Source organism: Monodelphis domestica, chromosome 1 (genome assembly GCF_027887165.1).
Source record: "Monodelphis domestica isolate mMonDom1 chromosome 1, mMonDom1.pri, whole genome shotgun sequence".
Taxonomy (NCBI): domain Eukaryota; kingdom Metazoa; phylum Chordata; class Mammalia; order Didelphimorphia; family Didelphidae; genus Monodelphis; species Monodelphis domestica.
The window spans coordinates 603030810-603052026 of NC_077227.1; the positions used below are offsets into that span (position 1 = coordinate 603030810).

The following is a 21217-nucleotide window of genomic DNA, read 5'->3' on the forward strand; positions in this document are numbered from 1 at the left end:
CTGAAACATTTTATCCTGTCAAACCTGAATTCACGGCCATATTTCTTTTTAAGATCTCTATTCACAGAATATGTACTTACAAGTGTTACTCTGTTATGGACAGGGTCTCTAACAGAGTGAATGTAACTTCCAAGTTGCTGAAAAGTACAGTCATCAATATATGGTGAATCATGAAGTTTTGAGGAATCCCTAAGCTCTGGAACTGGTGACAACAGTACTACCTGAAAGAAGGTAAAAGAACAAAATTAGTTCTTTGGAATCAAATCAACATTAAAAGCTAATGCCCCTGTGCACAGTGAATTTTCTTAAGTTCAATTAGGACTTAAATCTAGAATCAGAAAATTTAGATACATATGAAGACTGTAACTTAAAAAATAGTTTGATTTCCAAGAGATGATTTTAAATTAGTTGTTTAGAATTTAGATCACATCTTACCATATAATTATAAATGGTGGATGGATTCCAAGACCGGCCCACAAGTTATCAGTGTAGCACTTTCAATGCAACCACAGGAGTCACCAACTAAGCAGCAAGAAAATACTAAGTTCCCAGTCATGGACTTTTTGTTGTTTGGCTGATTGTACAACTAATCATTTCTATGTATAAGATATTTTAGGTCAAGAAATAATTCCTTTTTTTTTAAACCTCTATCTTCCATCTTAGAAGCAATATTACATATTGGTTCCAAGGCAGAAGAGTGGTTAGGGCTAGGCAAAGGGGGTTAAGTGGCTTGCCCAGGGTCACACAGCTGGGAAGTGTCTCAGGTCAGATCTGAACCCAGGACCTCCCATTTGTGGGCCTGGCTCTCAAACCACTGAGCCACCCAGTTGCCCCATGAAGAACCAATTCTTAAAAGAGAAATAGAATAAATTCTCTAACTTAATACTTTAAAAAAATGAGGAATTAAGCCCATTTTCAGGTTCAATGTTGGGCTGAAGCCTTTCTTATCTAATTACCTATCAGTGTTCCTTTCAAACAATGTTATTATGGTTCTAGTAACTGCTTATTTTGTTTTACTTTTCCCCCATTAGGATCCAGTCTATGACCTAAGTACAATATCTATCCATTGACAAAAATGATAACACAAAAATAAAAAGTAATTTCATTCATTCACACTTCAGTTATCACTTATATATTAGATGTCTCCTAGATACAACTTTACCTCTGACCCTCTTTCTAGTCCTATATCTTCATTAGTTTGAGATTACCCAGTCTTTATTTTAATTCCAGAAAGAATATTAGCTCAATTCCTACATTTTTATTCTAGATTTTTTCACTTTTAGAAAAATGCAACAATTCAAAGGATTGGATAGCTAATGGAAGTTCTAATGTTAATTTTGAGCGTTTCAGAATACATTCCTTACCTCATCCAAGGAACCAAGTGGCTTGCTTAGAGTCTTAGGAGTACTAACGCTGTCCAGAGGAGTGCTAGGTCTTGGCATTGTGTTGGACATTGTCAGAGAAGGAACTGGCAGTCCAGGAATGAAAACTTTCCCTACCTTTTGTAAACAAATAAGAGAAGGGGAAAAAATGTTGGCTCAGAAGATATATAATAATTTTATATAATCATGATTATATATAAAGAATATGTTAAGACATACAACTTTCATAACATTCTAAACTATAAAATAGTTACTGAAGATAAATGAATCACTTAAAATAAGAATGTTAATTTGAATCTATAGTGTTAAACCATTAGTGTTCAATATTAGAAGCCAAAAAAGGAAGTGAATATTAAAATGTAAACCTTTCTTAATATGATACTTATTTCTTGCTCTATCAGTTCTTCAAAAGATTTATGACTGCATTAGGAAAAGAGTAGTCTTTGCTGATACAGATCAAAATCTTTCCACAGAAGATAGTTCCACAAATTGCTATGGCCAAAAAATTCATTACCTGGTGGCCAGTCAGCTTGATGGTGATCGAGTTTCTATAACTGGGCTAAGCTGGGCCTCAGGTGCTTCTCCATAAAGCCTCTCCATCTTGATATATTTTTTTAGGTTTGGGGGCTAAATGGCATAGCCTACTACACAAGAATAAAGAATTGGTAGAAAGATTTGAATGGTGAATTTCTTTATTATATATTATTGGGATCCTATGGCAGAAAATTATTTAAGTCTTCTTGGCTATATGAGTTGTTTTCACATAAAGCAGAAAGCTAAAAATACACAACACTAATGTAATTGTAATGTCATGCAAATTTACTAGCTTATTTTACTATTTCCCTTGCTCAAGTTGGTGATTTCACATCAAACTTAAAAAAGGGGAATATGCAAAAGGATAGTTTTCTGCCAAGGGTATAATTAACAATATGATTAAAAAGCCAAAAAAACAGGCAATGAAGGAACAGTACATTTGATTAGAATATTGTTTTGTAAAAAAGTATCTGATTTTTTAAAAAAGGCAAAATAATGAGGGTTTAGGAGGACATATATATTTATATGAAAAAAATTATATTTGTGAAAAAAATTGAACATTGTAAAATTATAAAGAACAATCTTGGTCCCAAAGAAGAGATTTTAGGAGACACCTCTTCCCTATTCCTTTGCCAAGGCTGAGGTCCATGAATGAAAGATATATAAGAGAGAGAAATGCAATATTACTAAAAATAATAGAAATATTACCAATACGCAAAGTTACCATTGTTCTTAGTTGCCATATCCAAAAGCCTTTTTTCAATATTCATTCTTCTTGACTACTCTGTTGATCACTCTCTCTTCCTTGATCCTGTCTTCTCTCTAAGTTTTTTGGTACCCCACTCTCTTTTGGTTCTCTTCCTACCTGACAGCTTCCTTCCATTCTCCTTTGCTGGATCCTCTTTCAGATCACACCTTCTAATCATAGGTGTCCCTCAGGGGTGTCTGTGGGCCCTTTCTCTATTCCCTCTCTACAGTACTTCATTTCATGACTTTTACCAGCTTCCTACAGATTGAATTACCATTTTTATGCTATTTTATGTTCTCTACTCATCTCCAATCTCCCATCTCCAATTACCTTTCCAGGAAACATCTTAAACTAAACATGACCAAAACAGAACGTCCATCCTTCCCCAAAAACTTCTTCCCTTTCTACATTCCTTATTACTGTAGAGACATCATCATCCTCCCAGTCCCTGAGGCTCACAATCAAGGAATCATTCTCAACCTCTGTGAAGATAGGATTAACTTTTCCTTTGTCTACTTTTGAATTAAACTCAACAGAAGCAAATACACCCCTACTTAACTCTAAAGTAAGGGAAGTCCACAAACTACTAACTACAGGAGTTTACACCTCCAAGAGAAGACATCCCTTCTTACTCCTAGGTAGGGGAGGATCCCAAGTCACTTGCAAAAGAGAAGTGACTAACTGTCCTCTGGGCAGTGATAAGCAAATTTTAAAAAAGATGGTCCCTGTAAAGTGGAGGAAGTGACAGGAAGGGACCTAGAAAAAGCACTATAAAAGCCCTGAACTTCCTGTCCAAACTCACTTTCTTCTTTGGACTTTACTTTGGAGGAGCTCTGGCTTGGAACCTCAGCTTGGATTCTGACTTTTGGACTGCTTCTGGTAAGACTGATCTTGGATATTCCCTTTGGACTATAACGTAGGTGAGTTAAAAGGTTGACTCTTTTCCTAGCTTCTGGAGAGATTAGTTTCTGGAGAGCCCTTCCTGCCATGTGGTTATTCACCACCAGGTCCTCCAGCTAAACAGCTCCCCCAACTAAGAGCTCTCTGGTGGAGGGCTAATAAGCTCAGCCTGAGTTGAGCCAAGCACCAGAGAAACATTAGGGTGATAAGTTAGACTTCTTACTCTAACCTCTTTCACATTTCTCTACTTTTCTTTTTCTCTCTATTTTATAAATAAAGCTGCTAAATAAAGTCATTTTGACTTGAGTTATAATATCAACGACCATATTCTCTTATATTTAGTCAAACCATGAATTTAATCCCTACACCTCTCATTACCTCTCGACTTCACCACTGCAATATCACCTCCTTTGATCCTGACACTGCCACCACTATAGTGCCAGCCCTCTTATCACCTCACATTAGGACCACTGCAACAGCTTGCTATTTGCCTCAAGTCTCTTTCCACTCTGGTTCCCCTCATTTAGCCAACAAAATTATTTTCCTAAAGAAAAGATCCAATAATGTCACTGTCCCATGTGGCAATTAAAATAGTTGTGGTCATAAACTGTAGTGATTAAATAGTGGAAGACTTAAATTGTAGTAGATATAATAGTGGATGAGTAAATTGTGACCACAGAAAATATGTTTTCACCACAGTGTTTTGTTTTTAAATCAAATATAAGGTGGTCGCCAGGGAAATATTCCCAATTATGAATATACTTAAGTCAACTGGGTTTTATAGACAATTTAATTAATAATACAATGAGGAATTAAAGAAAGAGAGAAAGAATAAGAAAGGAATAAGTATGAAGGGCCTTAAGCCAACATGGCCTAGACCTGAGTCTTAAGAGAGAGATCAGTCAGTCCTTAATCACTCACCACAAGATCTGTCCAAGCAAGGATTCTAGTGACACCAGGCCAGCATCATCTCAGCTGCCTCCACCAGCTCAATCCTCAATCTGAATGTTTCAGAATGTCTCTTGAGCTCTTATCTGAGCTCCTATTTAAAGGGCATTTTCTCCTATGTCACCTCCCCTAAGTCCTTACATCTACCAATCACAGTAGACATTTTTCAAAGGACAGACCATTCTTAGTTTACACCTAAGAAGACTAATCTTTTGAGTAATTCACACCTGAGTAGACTAGAATCTCTGAGTAAGTTTTCACCTCTTTGCTTCTTGTAAGTTCACAAGTTGCCTGACCTTTACAGGTACTTAGCACCCCTTTGTATTATATCCAAAAATAGGCATGGCTTAAGAACTTTTTTGTCTTACAATAAGTATGGGTTTAAGTACTTTTCATTGTTCAGCAAAGAGTTTACAACTTTATCTTCCCCTAGGGCATGCTTAAGTATGGTGAAGTAGAGTTCTCACATTCCTGATCAAGTACCTTCACTGCTCAAATGGGGAATGGTCTTAACCCAGCCTTATGAAGTAGGGCTGTATTTTAATAAAATTCCAAGATTTTGAAAAGTTATTTTTTGTTTGAGAAACATCTTCAAGGAGGAAGCTTGCTAACTCCTAAATCCAGAGAATGAACTGCTGCAGAAAGATGCCAGAAAACCTACATTACATCAAGATCAAGAATGAACCTTGGGGTGTGGTTGCTTGAACTGAAGGTTGATTGAATTTATTTTGAATGTACACTCTTCTGCCAAAGGGGACTGGCCCCTAATTAGCTTTTGTCAATTTGCCCAGCAAAACATTGGTTTTGCTGTCTCTCTCTATCTCTCCTATTTTTCCTTTATCTCTAACTATTGTAATTTCATAGCTGGTATGTTTACAAGACCCATCGGAGAGATTAGTCTTCCTTGGGCCTCAGGGGGAATTGTGAATTTCAAAACTACTCAACCCTGTTCAAACCATTCTTTAGAGGATGGGATTTGGCTATTTCATGATCAATAATAATAGAGATACTTGGAATGACAGAATCAGGACTTGGAAACTACAATCTCCACCCTACTCAGGGTAACAGGATTTAGGAAGGGCTGCAGCAAAGCTCAAGATTTAATTATTTGAGAATATGACCTTTAACAGACATGTGCAAAGGGGACAGAACTCTGGGTGGTCCTGGGTTAAGCTAGAGCCACCATTGGCACAGGTGAGAGACAGGAAGTGAGGTAGAGGAGAGCTCAGGAGTTCTGGGGACTTCCTGTGTGGAGGGAAGAAGGTGGAGGTGGTTGGAGCCTGGTGCTTGGGTGGAGGAGTGCTCAGACTGTTTCTCCATTTTGGTCACGTGAGTGATAGGGACTGATCTCTTTTCTTTGCCTTGGCTATCCAGGGCCTTGGGCCTTTGGCTCAGCTTAAGCAGAGTGGGTATTTAAGCCCTATTCCCCCTCTCTCTCTTTCCCTCTAATACTTTTCTTGCTCCTGTTTGTAATTAAAACACCATAAAAAGGTTAACAGCTGACTTGAGTTTTCATTTAGGAATTACATAGCTGAATTCCTTGGCGACCTTAAATTAATATATATCAGTCTTTTAAAGTGACTTCCATATCACAGGGCCTGGGAAATTTTTAAGGTTCATACCCGCTCAATAATTCCTGGTTGCTCCTTACCAACTCCAGGATCAAATACAAGATGCTGTTTCACATTCAAAATCCTTCATAACCTAGCCCTCTCCAACAGTCTTCTTACACCTTATTCTGTGACACATATTCCTCAAACTAGTGACACTGGCCTCCTGGCTGGTCCATAGACAAGACATTCAATCTCTTAGCCTCTGGGCATTTTCTCTGGTTGACCTGTATGCCTAGAACTTTCTTCCTCCTCAATTTCACCTATGAACTTACCTAGTTTCCTTTAAACCCCTAATAAAAATGCCTTTTTTTACAGGAAACTTTTCCCAACTTCTTTTTAATCTAGCACCTTCCCTCTGTTGATTATTTCCTATTTATTCTGTACATGGCTTGTTTTGTAGACATTTGTTTGCATAAGTGTTTCCACAATTAGACTGTAAGGTATCTGAGGTCTGGGATTGTCTTTTTCTTATTTTTGTATTCCCAGTGATTAGTATAATCCTTGGCACATAATAGATGCTTCACATTTACTGATTGATAAGTTCATGTTAAATGACACAAATAGTTATTAAAATAAGAATTTCAAACTTTTCATTATCAAATGAAAGAATACTACAAATTTGTACAAAAATATTTATAACTACAATCTTTGTGGTAGCAAAAAATTGAAAAATGAGGGGATGTCCATTGATTGGGGAATGGCTGAACAAATTTTGGCAACTTATGGTGATGGAATACTATTGTGCTGAAAGGAATGATGAACTACTTGATTTCTATAAGAACTGAAACAATCTCTAGGAACTGATGCAGAGCAAAACAAGCAGAACCAGGAGAACATAGAGACTGATACACTGGGGCAAAATCAAATGCAATAGACTTTTTTATCAATAGCAATGGACCCAGGACAATCCTAAGGAACTTATGAGAAAGAAATACTAACCACATCAAGACAAAGAATTGTGGGAGTAGAAACTCAGAAGAAAAACATTTGATTGATCATGTGGTTCAACAGGGATGTAATTACGGTTTTGGCTTTAAAAAATCACTCTATTGCAAATATGAATAATATGGAAATAGGCTTTGAACAATGATATATGTATAATCCAGTAGAACTACTTGTCAGCTCCAGGAGAGGCAAGGGAAAAATCATGAATCATGTAATCCTGGAAAACTATCATGAATAAATTATTTAAAAAAGAATACTCCAAATTATTACTAGTAAGAGAAATATACAAATCAAAAACAAGACTGAGTTTTGTGAAGACTGGATTTGGCTCTCTCCTGATTTTAACAATGAAGGTACTTAGCTCTTCCTTAATTGTGAAGATTAAATTGTAATCCCCTATTTTTAGATTTTAATCCCCAAAGTGTAAAGCACAGTACTTAAAGTTGAGTATGGAGATCTGCCCATTTTGGATTTTAACCACAAAAAGGTATAAACACCCATTTCATACTCTGAGTGAGAGGTCTGTGACCCACATGTGAAAGAGTGGGCCAGTCCTGGAGAGGAGTGTCGGCTATGATTGGTAGATGTAAAAATTTAAGGGAAGTGACACAAGAGAAAAAGGTCTTTAAAAGTGGAAACAGAGACACACAGAGGTGAGACACTTGGACTTGGAGTGAAGGGACACTTGGAGTGGAGCCTGCTGGAGTTGAGACTGATAAAAGAATCTGCTGATTGAACTGCCAATGTGGTGAGTGTAAAGGCTGACTTCCTTCCTTGCCCTTTCTGGAGGCATGAGCCTCTGGGAAAGGCCCATTGTCTTGAGACTCCTTTCCCCTGGCTGAGGTCTTAGAATTTCTACCTGGCTCAGAGTAAGCTGGAGCTCTCTCTCGCTCTCGCTCTCTCTCTCTCTCTCTTCCCCCCTTTTCTCTCTTTCTTAATATCTTCCCTCTATTGTAAAAATAAACTATCAAAAAATTCCATTTTACTTTAATAATTCATTTTTGGGATTTAGAAATTTAATCCCTGGTGACCAATTAAACATTCAGTCCAACCATAAAATTTAACAGTTTTAACCTCACACTCACAAAAATGAACAAAGATAGAAAAGCATAGAAAGTCAAGATTTGAGGGGTTTTAGAAAGAAAAACACACTTATACACTATTAATGGAGTTGAGAATGAATCTAATCATCCTGGAAAGTAATTTGAAATGACTAAAATGTCCATAGTCTTCAATCTAGAGATTTTGTTATTCAAAACATACTCCAAGGAGGTAAATGGCAAATATATATATATATAAATAACCCTAATAAAAATAATAATAACTAGTTGGATTAAAAAAAAAAAAACTTTCCAAAAAAGGTGACATTTTGAGGAAACCCTCAAAAAAGTTAGGAATTTTAAGAGCAGAAGCCAGGAGGGAGTTGATTCTTGGCATAAGAAATAACCTTTGTAAAGGCATGGATTCAAAAAATAGGATGCTGAGTTCAAGACAGAGCAAAGAGACCATTTTGGCCAGAAAGGAAAGTTATATAAAGGAGAGTAATGTGAAGAGTCTAGAAGAATAAGAATACTATATGGAACACTACAGATAATCTCAGACTTTTCTGCTATTTTAATAGCTAACTGTGCTCAACTTTTTTATGCTGTACTTTTTTTAAATAAGAATGGCTCTCTGGGAAGGGGAGGAGGAATACATTGGGAAATATAAAAGATATAAAATAGTTTTTTAAGAAAAAGATTTGAGTTTAGTAGACTTCTTTGTCAATTTAAATCAAGAATATGATATGAAAGCTATACAAGTGAATGAACTATTAGTCTACGTTAAGAAGGGCAGTCTCTTCAGTGGATAAACAGTACCACTATAGTCTACCTTGGTCTGACCACATTTGGAATATTGCTTTTAGTCTGAGAAAACACATTTTAGGGAAAGCCATTAGTAGAGGGCAACAAAAATGGCAAAAAGTTTCAAGATCATGTCATATGAGAATCACATTTTGAGGATGGTCAAAGAAAATGATAGTCATAATCAAGTAATTACAGAGGCTGCCACATTTAAAAGAGGTGAACAATACAATTAGGTAATAAATACTAGTGGAGTATTTTAACAAAAAACATAATATAAATGCTATTAAGTACTTACCCGAACCAATCCAGTATATAGTACCAGGTTTCCATTGCCTTCTAGGACCAGCATGGTATCAATTTTCTAAAATTAGATATAATAAATTATTTTAGTTTGCTAATATGAGAAGAGCTAACTTTTTTTTAAATTATGAGAGTTTAATGAGATCTGATAACATTCAAATATTGTCTACTTACCTCCACTGGTGCTGCATCTTTTGCATGTAAGTTAGTGACAGAACCAAAGATCAGCTGAGTTTTATCATTAGTCTCTTGAAACTTTACACAGCTAAATAATGGAATTAAAAAAAGAAAGCCTTTCAGTTAGTTCAAAGCCAACAGAAATGTATTTCTTTTCATTTTCATTTCATACAAAAATCTTTTTTTTCCCCAATTTAAACATTATTTTATTTGGTCATTTTCAAACAACATTCCTTGGAAACAAAGATTCTTTTCTTTTCCTCCCCCTCCCACCACCCCTCCCCTAGCCAATACACGATTCCACTGGGTAGCACATGTGTCCTTGATTCAAACCCATTTCCATGTTGTTGGTATTTGTATTCATGTCCCCTCAATCCCTGTAGTCAAACAGTTGCTTTTCTTCGGTGTTTTTACTCCCACAGTTTGTCCTTTGCTTGTGGATAGTGTTTTTTTCTCCTAGATCCCTGCAGGATGTTCAGGGATATTGTATTGACACTAATGGAGAAGTCCATTATGTTCAATTGTACCACAGTGTATCAGTCTCTGTTTACAATGTTTTCCTGGTTCTGCTCCTTTCGCTCTGCATCACTTCTTGGAGGTTATTACAGTCTCCATGAAATTCCTCCACTTTATTATACCTTTTAGCACAAATAGTATTCCATCACCAACATATACCACAATTTGTTCAGCCATTCCCCAATTGAAGGGCATCCCCTCATTTTCCAATTTTTGACCACCACAAAGAGTGCAGCTATGAATATTCTTGTACATGTCTTTTTCCTTATTATCTCTTTGGGGTATAAGCCCAGCAGTGCTATGGCTGGATCATAGGGCAGACAGTCTTTTATCACCCTTTGGGCATAGTTCCAAATTGCCCTCCAGAATGGTTAGATCAATTCACAACTCCACCAGCAATGAATTAATGTCCCGACTTTGCCACATCCCCTTCAGCATTCATTACTTTCCTTTGCTGTCATATTAGCCAATCTGCTAGGTGTGAGGTGATACCTCAGAGTTGTTTTGATTTGCATTTCTCTGATTATAAGAGATGTAGGGCACTTTTTCATGTGCTTATTAATAGTTTTGATTTCTTTATCTGAAAACTGCCTGTTCATGTCCCTTGTCCATTTATCAATTGGAGAATGGCTTGATTTTTTGTTCAATTGATTTAGCTCTTTATAAATTTGAGTAATTAGACCTTTGTCAGAGGATTTTGTTATGAAAATTGTTTCCCAACTTGTTGCTTCCCTTCTCAATTTGGTTACATTGGTTTTGTTTGTAGAAAAACTTTTTAATTTGATGTAATCAAAATTGTTTATTTTACATTTTGTGACTCTATGTCTTGCTTGGTTTTAAAGTCTTTCCCTTCCCACAGGTCTGACATGTATACTATTCTGTGTTCCGCTAATTTACTTATAGTTTCCTTCTTTATGTTCAAGTCATTCACCCATTCTGAATTTATCTTGGTGTAGGGTGTGAGGTGTTGATCCAAACCTAATCTCTCCCACACTGTCTTCCAGTTTTCCCAGCAGTTTTTGTCAAATAGTGGGTTTTTGTCCCAAAAGCTGGGCTCTTTGGGTTTGTCATATACTGTCTTACTGGGGTCACTTATACCAAATCTATTCCACTGATCCTCCTTTCTGTCTCTTAGCCAGTACCAAATTGTTTTGATGACCACTGCTTTATAATAGAGTTTGAGATCTGGGACTGCAAGGCCACCTTCCTTTGTATTTTTTTTCATTATTTCCCTGGATATCCTTGACCCTTTGTTCTTCCAAATGAACTTTGTTATGGTTTTTTCTAAGTCAGTAAAAAATTTTTTTGGAAGTTCAATGGGTATAGCACTAAATAGATAAATAAGCTACATACAAAAATCTTAAGAGAAAAGGGCAAACAATATTGTGAAGTACAGGGAAGAATCCCATTTAAGACATTTTAAATATCTTCCCAAATAGTAAGTATAGTTTTACTAGGAATTGGTGGAAAACTATGGACTTGAAACAGAGATTTGTAGTGTGAAGAAAAAAAAATCTTCATTTTCAAAGATGCTGATCCCAGTATCAGTGTAATACAGTAGAAAAGAGACTGACTCATGTTACAGGACCTAGATTCAAATCCCATCTCTGGTAAGACTTATGTCAACTTAAGACATGCTACTAAATTTCCCTCATCTATATTCCTTATTAAATTTTATTTTATTTGATATGGCCCAATGTTCTAACCTTTCAAGATCTTTTAGGGCTTCAAGTATTAGCTAGCATATTCTTCCAGAGTTAAGACACTTGCAAATTTTTTAAATAGGATATCTATGCCTTCATCTAAGTCAATGATAAAAATATTAAAGAGCTCATAGCCAATCCTGAAAGATTCTCAGAGCATTCTTCTTAAGAATTCCTTTAATGCTGACCTTGAACTGTTAATGATTACTCTTTGGGTCTGATCATTCAGCCACTTCTGAATATTCTTAAAGATATTATCCATTCAAAAGTACCACAGAACATGGAATCAAAGAACTAAGTTCAAATCCTCTCATAAACACTTAATCTCTGCCAGCCTGAGTTTCTTCATCAGGAAAAAAACAATGATAATAGCATCTACCTCACAAAGTCACTGTTAGGATCAAATTAGATAATATATATAAAATTGTATAATTGAAAATCTGTATTCCTAAAAAAGATCTACATTTCCCAGGAGCCCACTGACTTCCTGTCATCATGTATTTCATGTAGACAGGGGATAAATTTAGTGGGAGTTCTGAGCCTCAGCTCTTTTCCTTCCTGTCCCAAGCATGGTGGTAGTAAGCATCAGGGTTTTAACAGGCCAATTAGCCATGGGTACGTGGTTTTATTTTGTATCCCTTTTATTCCTTTATTTCTAATGATCATTAATAAATCTCTTAAAATATACTTTTATATTTGAGATTAATTTTAATTTTTACAAAATACTCTGCAAAGTTTAAAGCCTTACATAAATGTTAGCTATTATTATGTATAGACCTAGACAAAATTATAATAAAATTTATCTGGAGGAATTCAGACATCTCAAAAGAAATCATTTAAAAAAAAAAAAACAGGATGGGGACCCAGAATCCTTAGATCTCAAATATTACAAAGCAGTAACTGATATGAGTTTTAAAAAAGAACTGATCCATGGAACAGATTAGGTACAAAAGACCAGAAGCACTGGCACATTGTAGTTTTAGATATAAACCCAATGACCCAAATAATTAGGCTGTCACAAGGGCACAATAGTCAACAAAAATGGCTGGGAAAATTTGAAAAGCAGTCTGGAAGAACTAAGGCTTGTGTGCCCTTATCTTAATCATCTGATACACCTAGATGTAAAAGGTCCTATCATCAACAAATGAGAGGAAGATGGAATGAGATACCTCATAGAGAATATAGTATAGAATATAGTAGATAAATAGTTCATAACAAAATGAGACAGAGGATCACAAGGAATAAGCAAAATTTTAGTGAAATAAAACTAAATAATAAAATTAAAATGCCTTTGCACAAACAAAATCATGCAGTTAGAACATCTGTACATACACATAACACATAATGACAATAATATCAAAAAAGAAAAGAGTGTCAATGAAACATCGTTAAATATACAGAGGTCACCAAGGAGGGTAAAGAGTTTCCAAAAGGAAGATACAAGTGGGACAATTATTGGTACTACCATGTTAAATTCAAAAGGAACACTGATGGATTTGCAGTTTCATGTACAAGGCCTATCTTTTGGTCCTCTTTGTGTATGGAAATACTCATGTGGGTAGTTTCCTAATTCACAATAAAAATTTTAAAAGAAATAAGCCTAGAAATTTCAGAAAACCAAGGCCAACACAGGATTAAAGGTTTATTTTTTAACAGAAACATAATATTCCTAATCTAGTGAATAAAACTATATTTTGTCTATAAAAGAATAAAATTAGGGGCACAACAGACAGGGTTGTACCAGAATGTTTAAGGCCCTGTGAGGCCACTCAAGATGGGAATAAGGGCTTGCTACCTTATCTTTATAAAAATTATGGGGATCTCTAAAATCACCTCTTCCAAAACTCTTGGGACTGAATCTTGGCTCCTAGGATTCTCTGGCTATCCCACACACATATACCTCACACCTGGTGTCCCCTAAACCTGAAATACAGGATCAACTCCATCTACTGGCTTTTTAAAGTCCCATCTAAGAGTCCATCTTCTATATGAAGACTTTCTTCATCTCTTAATTCTAGTGCCTTCTCTCTATTAATGACTTCCTATTTATCCTGTATAGATGTCTGTATGTTGTCTATCCTGATAGATGGTAAGCTCCTAGAACAGGGACTGACTTTTGCCTCTTTTTGTATCTCCAGTGCACATACATAGTAGGTGCTCAATAAATGTTTATTTATTGATCGATATCAAAGAGTAAGTGATTTAGCAATTAAGAAGCTGAGACATTTTACAGATGGAGCATAAGAACAAGAGAGGTTTTAGATTCTGCTTCTCATTTTAACACTAAGATGTGTGACAAGTCACTTAAGGGTTCTGAGGAAACTAGAGATACCATCTGTTGTCCAACCTAATCCAGTTTTGCCAAGAAACACAAATGAGATAATGTGTTGGAAAGTTTTTTGAAAACTTAAAATAACAAAAATGAACAAATGACAAATATACAAATATCTAGGTGTATGTAGCAAAAGATTCTGAACTAGAATCCAAGCCTGTGTTCTGGTGCAGCCTCTAAGCATTTCCTTTAACAACATTAACAGTACAAGTTTTTATAAGAAACTGGATTTTTTAAATAATTGGGGGGGGGGGGGGGGGCTTCTGACATTTTTATGGCCACATGTTATGTTCCTCTTAAAATTCATATTGATGAATGTTTCTTATAGACAATAGACCTCTAGATCTTTAAGGGCCCTTGGCAAAATTCTTAGAATAACCCTCAGATTTTGAGATAAAGAAATAGGCAGAAAATTCATTCAAGTGATTTGGCCAAGATGACAAAAGCTACTCATTCAGTCAGATCCAGGATTAAACTGTAGGTCCAAGACTCTATATATTACATAGGTGAAATGATTTTCAAAATTTGAGAATCTAAAGATTTTTATTCATCTCTTTTCTAATATAGAATATTTTATATCTGTGTAGGAATACATTTCTACAAAAACCTAAAGTGCACGCACCTGCATGCATGCACACACACACACACACACACACACACACACACACACACAAAATGCACTTACCGAAGCTGGAGTTGGGATTCTATTAAAAAACACAAAAACTTCTGACCACAGAGATCAGATGTAATAAATACTTTTGAGGCTGGAGAATTTTTCTCTCTAATAATATTGAAGAAAAAACAAAAGAACAACTTTTAGCATTGAACTTTGGTCTAAATCATTATTAAAACATTCAAGAAAGATATTCAACAAGAAATTTGGCAAGAACCAAATTTGGATCAAACAACCCTGATAAGGTAAATTTCTACTCACATTTTCTTTAAATATATTTTAAAATTTCAAACATAAGCAAAAATAGATCCTTTTATACAACACATGCTGCCTTAGGTACAATTTCCCAAACCAGAATTCAGATTCCTCAAATCTTCTTAAGGGGTTTCTGGGGGATATAATAAGATAGATACTTAGTACTACACTCTTTAAACCAAATTCTGTCTCTTCCATTCAAGGTCTCTTCTAGTTCCCTCATCCTAACAGGTCCCTTCAATTTAATTTTTTATACCCCCAAATGAAAACTTGGTCACATCTATTTTCTCCAATAACTGCAAAAACTTCCTCGTAGATCATGAGTTTTTGAACTGGAGTCTATAGAAAGATTTCAAGCAGTCTAGGTTTAAAGAGTAAACCTGGTTAGGGGAAAAAAAAAAATATATATATATATATATATATATATCTTACTATCTCTTAAAGCAGCTAGGTGGCTAAATGGATAGGGATCTGGAGCTGGAATCAGGAAAACCAGAATTCAAAAACAGTCTCATGAACCAACTAGCTAAATCATTTAACCTCTATTTGCATTAATACATTAGAGAAAGTAAATGGTAAATCACTCTGGTATCTTTGCCAAAAAACGACAATAAGAAACTATGAACAGCAGTGGTAAAACTATGGTCCACAGGGTCACAAAGTGCCTCTCACAAAGAGACACCTGAAAAATTGAACAACAAACTAAAATTTAGCCTTTCCTTCAATTATTTAAAAATATTATTCTGAGAAGGGGTTCATAGTCTTCACCAGACTACCAAAGGGGACCATGACAAAAAAAATTAAGAACTCTTATCCTACAGCAAAAATCGGCTATTTCCAACCACCTTACTCCTGACCATAGAGACTTTCCATATATTAACATCACAAGACTGCTATCATATATCTCTAGCTCCACTTCCTTGCTCCCAGCACAATACAGAGTCTATTGCAATTTTGCCTTGTTTTGTCAAGGGAAGTAAAAGAAAGAGGAAAAAGGGATGGAGTATGAGGAAGAGTCATAAAGTGTCTCAAGAAAGCTTCAGATCACTAATAATCTGATATTGGCACCATTTTTAGTAATGACATTTCCCTATAGATCAAATATCCATCTGGAAATCTGAAGTTTATTATAGAAAAGACATATCATGTGGAATAAATATGAAACACCAGAGGAAGATGTTTACCATCAAAAAATAATGAAATAAATATAATGCCACTACTCTGCAGATTTTCAACTATCATGGGGATCTCTAGAACATAAATCCCATGATAAGTGAGGGATCATTATACACTAAAGAGATCTCTGAGTAGGGCCAAGTGTATGTGGAACTAAAACAAGGGCAAATATCAAGTAGGAACACAGCATGCCTATGTTATATAGTATTCTTCTGCCAAAGAATTTGCCAAAGAACATAACTGAAATTTAATTTTATGTAAATTAAAACTTGAACACCACAGAAATAAAATTTGCAAGATGTGCCATATAAAAGATGATCTTCCAACAGCATTCCTTCAAAATCTAAATACTATAACCTTATGAGATCTGGTCAACCTATAGTCCTCCAAAGAAAAAACATCGCCCATCTTGGTGGTCTTCTGCCATATTATGGTACTGAACACAAATCCAATATGAAGAATTACAATCTCATTTTGGTTTTTCTACAATAATCTTAGTGAGGAGAGGTTACTCACCTTCTCCCTCTACCCAACCTAGTCATACATGGATGTATAAACATGGCATTAATGTTTAATAGTAAATTATTCTCAAGGCAATGAAACACAGTGTTTCAGATATCAAGGCTTTTTTCTGAGATGATTGAAAAGGTCAATTACAAACCTGGTAGTAGTAATTACTTCTGTCCATAAGTGATCAATACAAAGTTCTGGAATAATTGGCTCCATTTCTGGTGTAAGAAAGGAGTCATTAGAAGTGCTATTTGGAGAATGAGAAACACTCTGCCTCTTTGGAGATTGGTTATGGCTTGAAAAGTTGAATCTCTGGACCCCTGAGAATGAGTGTACTCCTAAGGCAGGAGAGTGGGAACGACTGCAAAACCAAATACAAAATGTTAGCAGTGATAATGGATTATCAACACAGAGTTTAAAAAAAACATATAGGTGTCAGGTAGGGGATTCAGTGGATTAAGAGCCAGGCCTAGAGATGGAAGGTCCTGGATTAAAATCTGGCCTCAGGTATTTCCTAGCTGCATAACCCTAGGCAAGTCACTTAACCCCCATTGCCTACCCTCAACTGTGTTTCTGCCTTAGAACAAATATACAGTAAGAGGGATGGTAAGAATTAAAAAAAACAAACAAACATGCTAACATCTTCTAGTATTCTATGGAGACAAGAGTATTCCTGAAATAATATAATAGAAACACCATGCTAGTGCTCTCTTGAACCAAGCGAAATATACAACAAAGCATTTACCTAATGCTGAGGTTTGGGGATGAGGGATATTTTCTACTTTTATTTAGTTGGATAGCTAATTCTATAATCAAGTAACTTACTTGGTCTGACTTATGATGATGCAGTCTACCATATTTTTAAGTCAAACATTGCCAATACAAATAAAAAAGGAACAGAAACAAAATTTTAAAATGTCAAATAGTGAAGAATTATTAAAACAGTACCTAAATTTTTTAGTGAAAATGAAAGTCATCAGCATACTGTTCCTAGTGGTACTTTAATTTAAGGCCCTTAGGAAGAATAATTAAGTTTCTAAAAAGGATTTAATAAAGAAAGTGACAAAACAAGAAAATAAAAGAGCTACCTACTAATTCCAAACATTCTACTGCAGAATGATTCTGAAATTGTAACAAAAACATGAAGCAAAGTTTCAAATTTTGTAATGTACATTTTCCCTGGGATTTCAAAGTTGTTTCTCACAAATACTATTAGTACTTACCTAAGTGCTGCCATGTTGGAAATAGAAGGTGAACGAGAATGTAAACTGGGTGAAGATGTTGACCGGCTCTGACTATGAATGGAAGAATAATTCTGGAAAGGGGAAGCTACAGGTGAATCTCCTTTTGAGAGACTTCTGAGGTGAGCAGTAAGGGAGCTGCTGGTAGCCACATGCTGTGGTGTACCCCCTTGTTCTGAGAACTTTAAAACAACATTCTGTTCCTTAATTTAAAAAGGAAAAATAAAGGAAAAAAGTACTTTGAAATGGCAATATTTCTGTAATGAGAATAAATAGCTTTTTAAGGTATTTTTCTTTTATATAACCTATTAATAATAGATCTCAGAGTTAAATAATTTATATTTTACACAGTGTTTTCCCCACAATAACACTCTCAGATAAGTAGTACAATTATTACTATCCCTATTTCTTTGGCTTGTCAGAGGTCACATGGCTAAAGTGACAAAAATAAAACTTGGCCAGATCTGACACCCAAGCCACTTGTCCTACTGAGACGCAGCATGTCACAGAGGATTCAATAACAAACAGGGAAATCTAAGACTCAGATTTGAATCCTACCTCTGACACTTACTAGCTGTGAGACCATAGACAAGTCGTGACCTCTCAAAGCTTCAGCTTTTTCTTCTGCAAAATGGAGGATTGATAATAATGCTACCTCATAGTGTTATGAGGATCAAAAAAACAGTGTATAAAGTGTTTTACAAAACTTAAAAGGTTATCCACCAGCTATTGTTATCTCTATAGCACAATGTCATAAGGAAGTATTTCCCATGCCCCTAGTATCATCAAGGGTGAGGATTACTAGCACTTTAAATGCAGAAAATAATGACCTATTCTTTTCCTTACCTCAGGTTTCACTCTGCGCAGAATCCAAAGGGAATGTAAGCCCTGAATAGCATCATAGGTCATTATGATGGAAGGGTCAGTATTGAGGAAAACAATTTTCATTGCACTGTCTGCAACATACTGTACCCTTGATGTTCCAAAAAGACCTGAGGAAAGGAGCAGTAACGATAAAAACAAAGCTTCAACTAAAAAACAATCAGATACTTAAATACAAGTTAGAAGAGTCCCATCTAAGAATCAAGGTCTTAAAAACTTTAAAAAGGTAGGACACTTAGAAAACTGGGGCAAGGAATATAGAAAATTTAAAAATTTTAATGTATATTTTATCCTTTACTTTTTATCATTCTTACTTTAACAGAATATCAGACTTGAAAAAAGCCTAAAACTCAAACTTGGGAGATCTCAACGTGAATATATTATCTATCCCCAAAACCTACTTTATTCCTAACTTCTTTATTTCTGTTGAGGGCATCCCTAACCTTCCAGTTACTCAAATTCACCACTTCAATGTCATCTCCAGCTTTTTATTCTCAGTCTTTATACATATCCAATCCACTGTCTAGCCTTGTTACCCTAAACTACTTTCGCATCAATTCCTTCTTTCCATTGACATAGCTACTTCCCAAGTTCAGGTTCTGATCAACTCTCAATAACCTAACTGGTCTCCCTGTTTGAAGTCTCTCCCCACCACCATATACAAACTCCTCTGACATTGAAAGCTTGTCAAACCCTTCAAACCTTATTACACACATATCACTCCCCTCCATGCACATTATGATCCAGCTTAGGGAGTCTTAATCTTTTTTTGTGTGTCATGGATCCCCTTTGACAGTCTTCTGAATCAATCAGTAAACACCTATGTTCCAGGCAGCCTATGGAACCTTCTCAGAATGTTTTTAAATGCATAAAGTATGTATTATTACCAAAAAATAATTATACTGAAATGCTGTTAACAACATAAAAAAAAATAATCAAGTCCAGAGATTACAGATTAAGATTCAGAACCCCTGATCTAACCAAACTGGCCTCATTATTATTCTTTGTACACATCACTCCATCTTCCCCTAAGTGCTTTTATACATGATGTGTCCCAATCCTGAAATATACTTTTTCCTCCCCTCCATCTTTGAGAATGTCCATATGTAGAATCACCATTTGGGTTGTTGAAAGAGTGCTTGCTATGACCAGTAGGTCATCTTGATAAAGCTCTATTAGCCTCTACTTTGCTTCAACTGTGTCTGTTATTCCAATTATCTTTTGATTTCCTACTTTACCATTCCAATCCTCTATAATGAATGGGACATCTTTTTTTTTGGTGTTATTTCTAGAAATGTTATAGGTCTTTGTAGAATTAACTAATCTTTTCATCATCAGCATTTAGAGCATAATTTTATATTGCTGTGATGCTGAATTGAGATTAAATCAGAGTACTGCCTTTTTCACTCTTTTATTGACTATGAGGGCTATTCCATTTCTTCTAAAGGATTCTTGTCCATAGTAGCATATGTAGTAATCACCTGAAATAAATTCACCCTCTCATCCAAAGTCAGTGACACTCAAGATGTCGATGTTTAATCTTTCCAACTTCTGTTTGACTATATCCAGCTTACCTTGGGTTCAGAGACCTTGCCCCTATGTAGTTTAGCTCAAGGTATATAGCCACAAAATCCACTTACCTCCAGATTTACAAACAAGAGGAGTTATTTCATCCAGTGGATGCAGCATACTGAACATGGTGGGTAAAGGTTCTCTAACAAAAAAAATGACAAAAATTAAATTAAATGAGCACTAAAACAAATATAACTGTATTATCAGTTATTATTATTATTCCACTAACATTTTCCTTGTAAAAGAATCACATCTCCAAATTTTAATAGTAATCAGAATCATATGGTAAAAATATCCTAATAGACAAATTATTAAAGGATATGAAAATTTTCAGAAAATTAAAAGCAATTACCACCATATGAAAGATTGCTCCAAATGATCAACAAAAGAAATGGAAGTCAAATCAACTCTGATATCCAGCAAACTGACAAATATGAATAAAGGTAGAAATAATCAATATTGGAAAAAGTGTGGGAAGATAGGCACACTAAAGCATTGCTGTTGAGGCTGTGAAATGGTACAACCTTTTTAGGAAGCAATATGTAATTATGCAAATTACATGACTAAAATATTCATAACCTTTGACTCAGAGATTCCTTAACTGTGTTTATACCCCAAGGTGGACACTGATAAGAAAGATGCCATATACACCTAAATATTTATAGTAGCACTTTTCATGTAGCAAGGAATTAGAAACCAGATTCATATCTGTCAATTAGACAATGGCTAAACAAACTGTATCTATCACATGAACATAATGGAATATTACTGTGCTGTAAACTATGGCAAATGTGATGAATACAAAGTCACATGGAAAGATCTATATGAAATGATGCTAAGTAAAGTAAGCAGAACCAAAACAACAATGACTTCAACAATGTATGTAGAAAGAACGATCACATATACATAAAAATCAAAATTGAATGTTGCAAAATTATAAAGAAAAAATATGAGAGGATGGTC

At 35.3% G+C, this 21217-nt stretch overlaps 1 protein-coding gene across 3 annotated transcripts in view; it reads right to left on the bottom strand.

Moving 5' to 3' along the window:
• Nucleotides 1-21217, bottom strand: part of ANAPC1 (anaphase promoting complex subunit 1) — a 130116-nt gene that overhangs the window by 97053 nt on the left and 11846 nt on the right. For all 3 annotated transcript variants that reach the window (XM_007476582.3, XM_016425864.2, XM_016425877.2), the window contains 9 exons: nt 20323-20396; nt 18647-18792; nt 17783-18003; nt 16711-16920; nt 14631-14726; nt 9392-9482; nt 9213-9278; nt 1365-1499; nt 81-221 (listed from right to left, as the gene is read on the bottom strand). In XM_007476582.3, the coding sequence (XP_007476644.2) occupies nt 81-221; nt 1365-1499; nt 9213-9278; nt 9392-9482; nt 14631-14726; nt 16711-16920; nt 17783-18003; nt 18647-18792; nt 20323-20396 (1180 nt within the window). The remainder of the gene's footprint in view (nt 1-80; nt 222-1364; nt 1500-9212; nt 9279-9391; nt 9483-14630; nt 14727-16710; nt 16921-17782; nt 18004-18646; nt 18793-20322; nt 20397-21217) is intronic.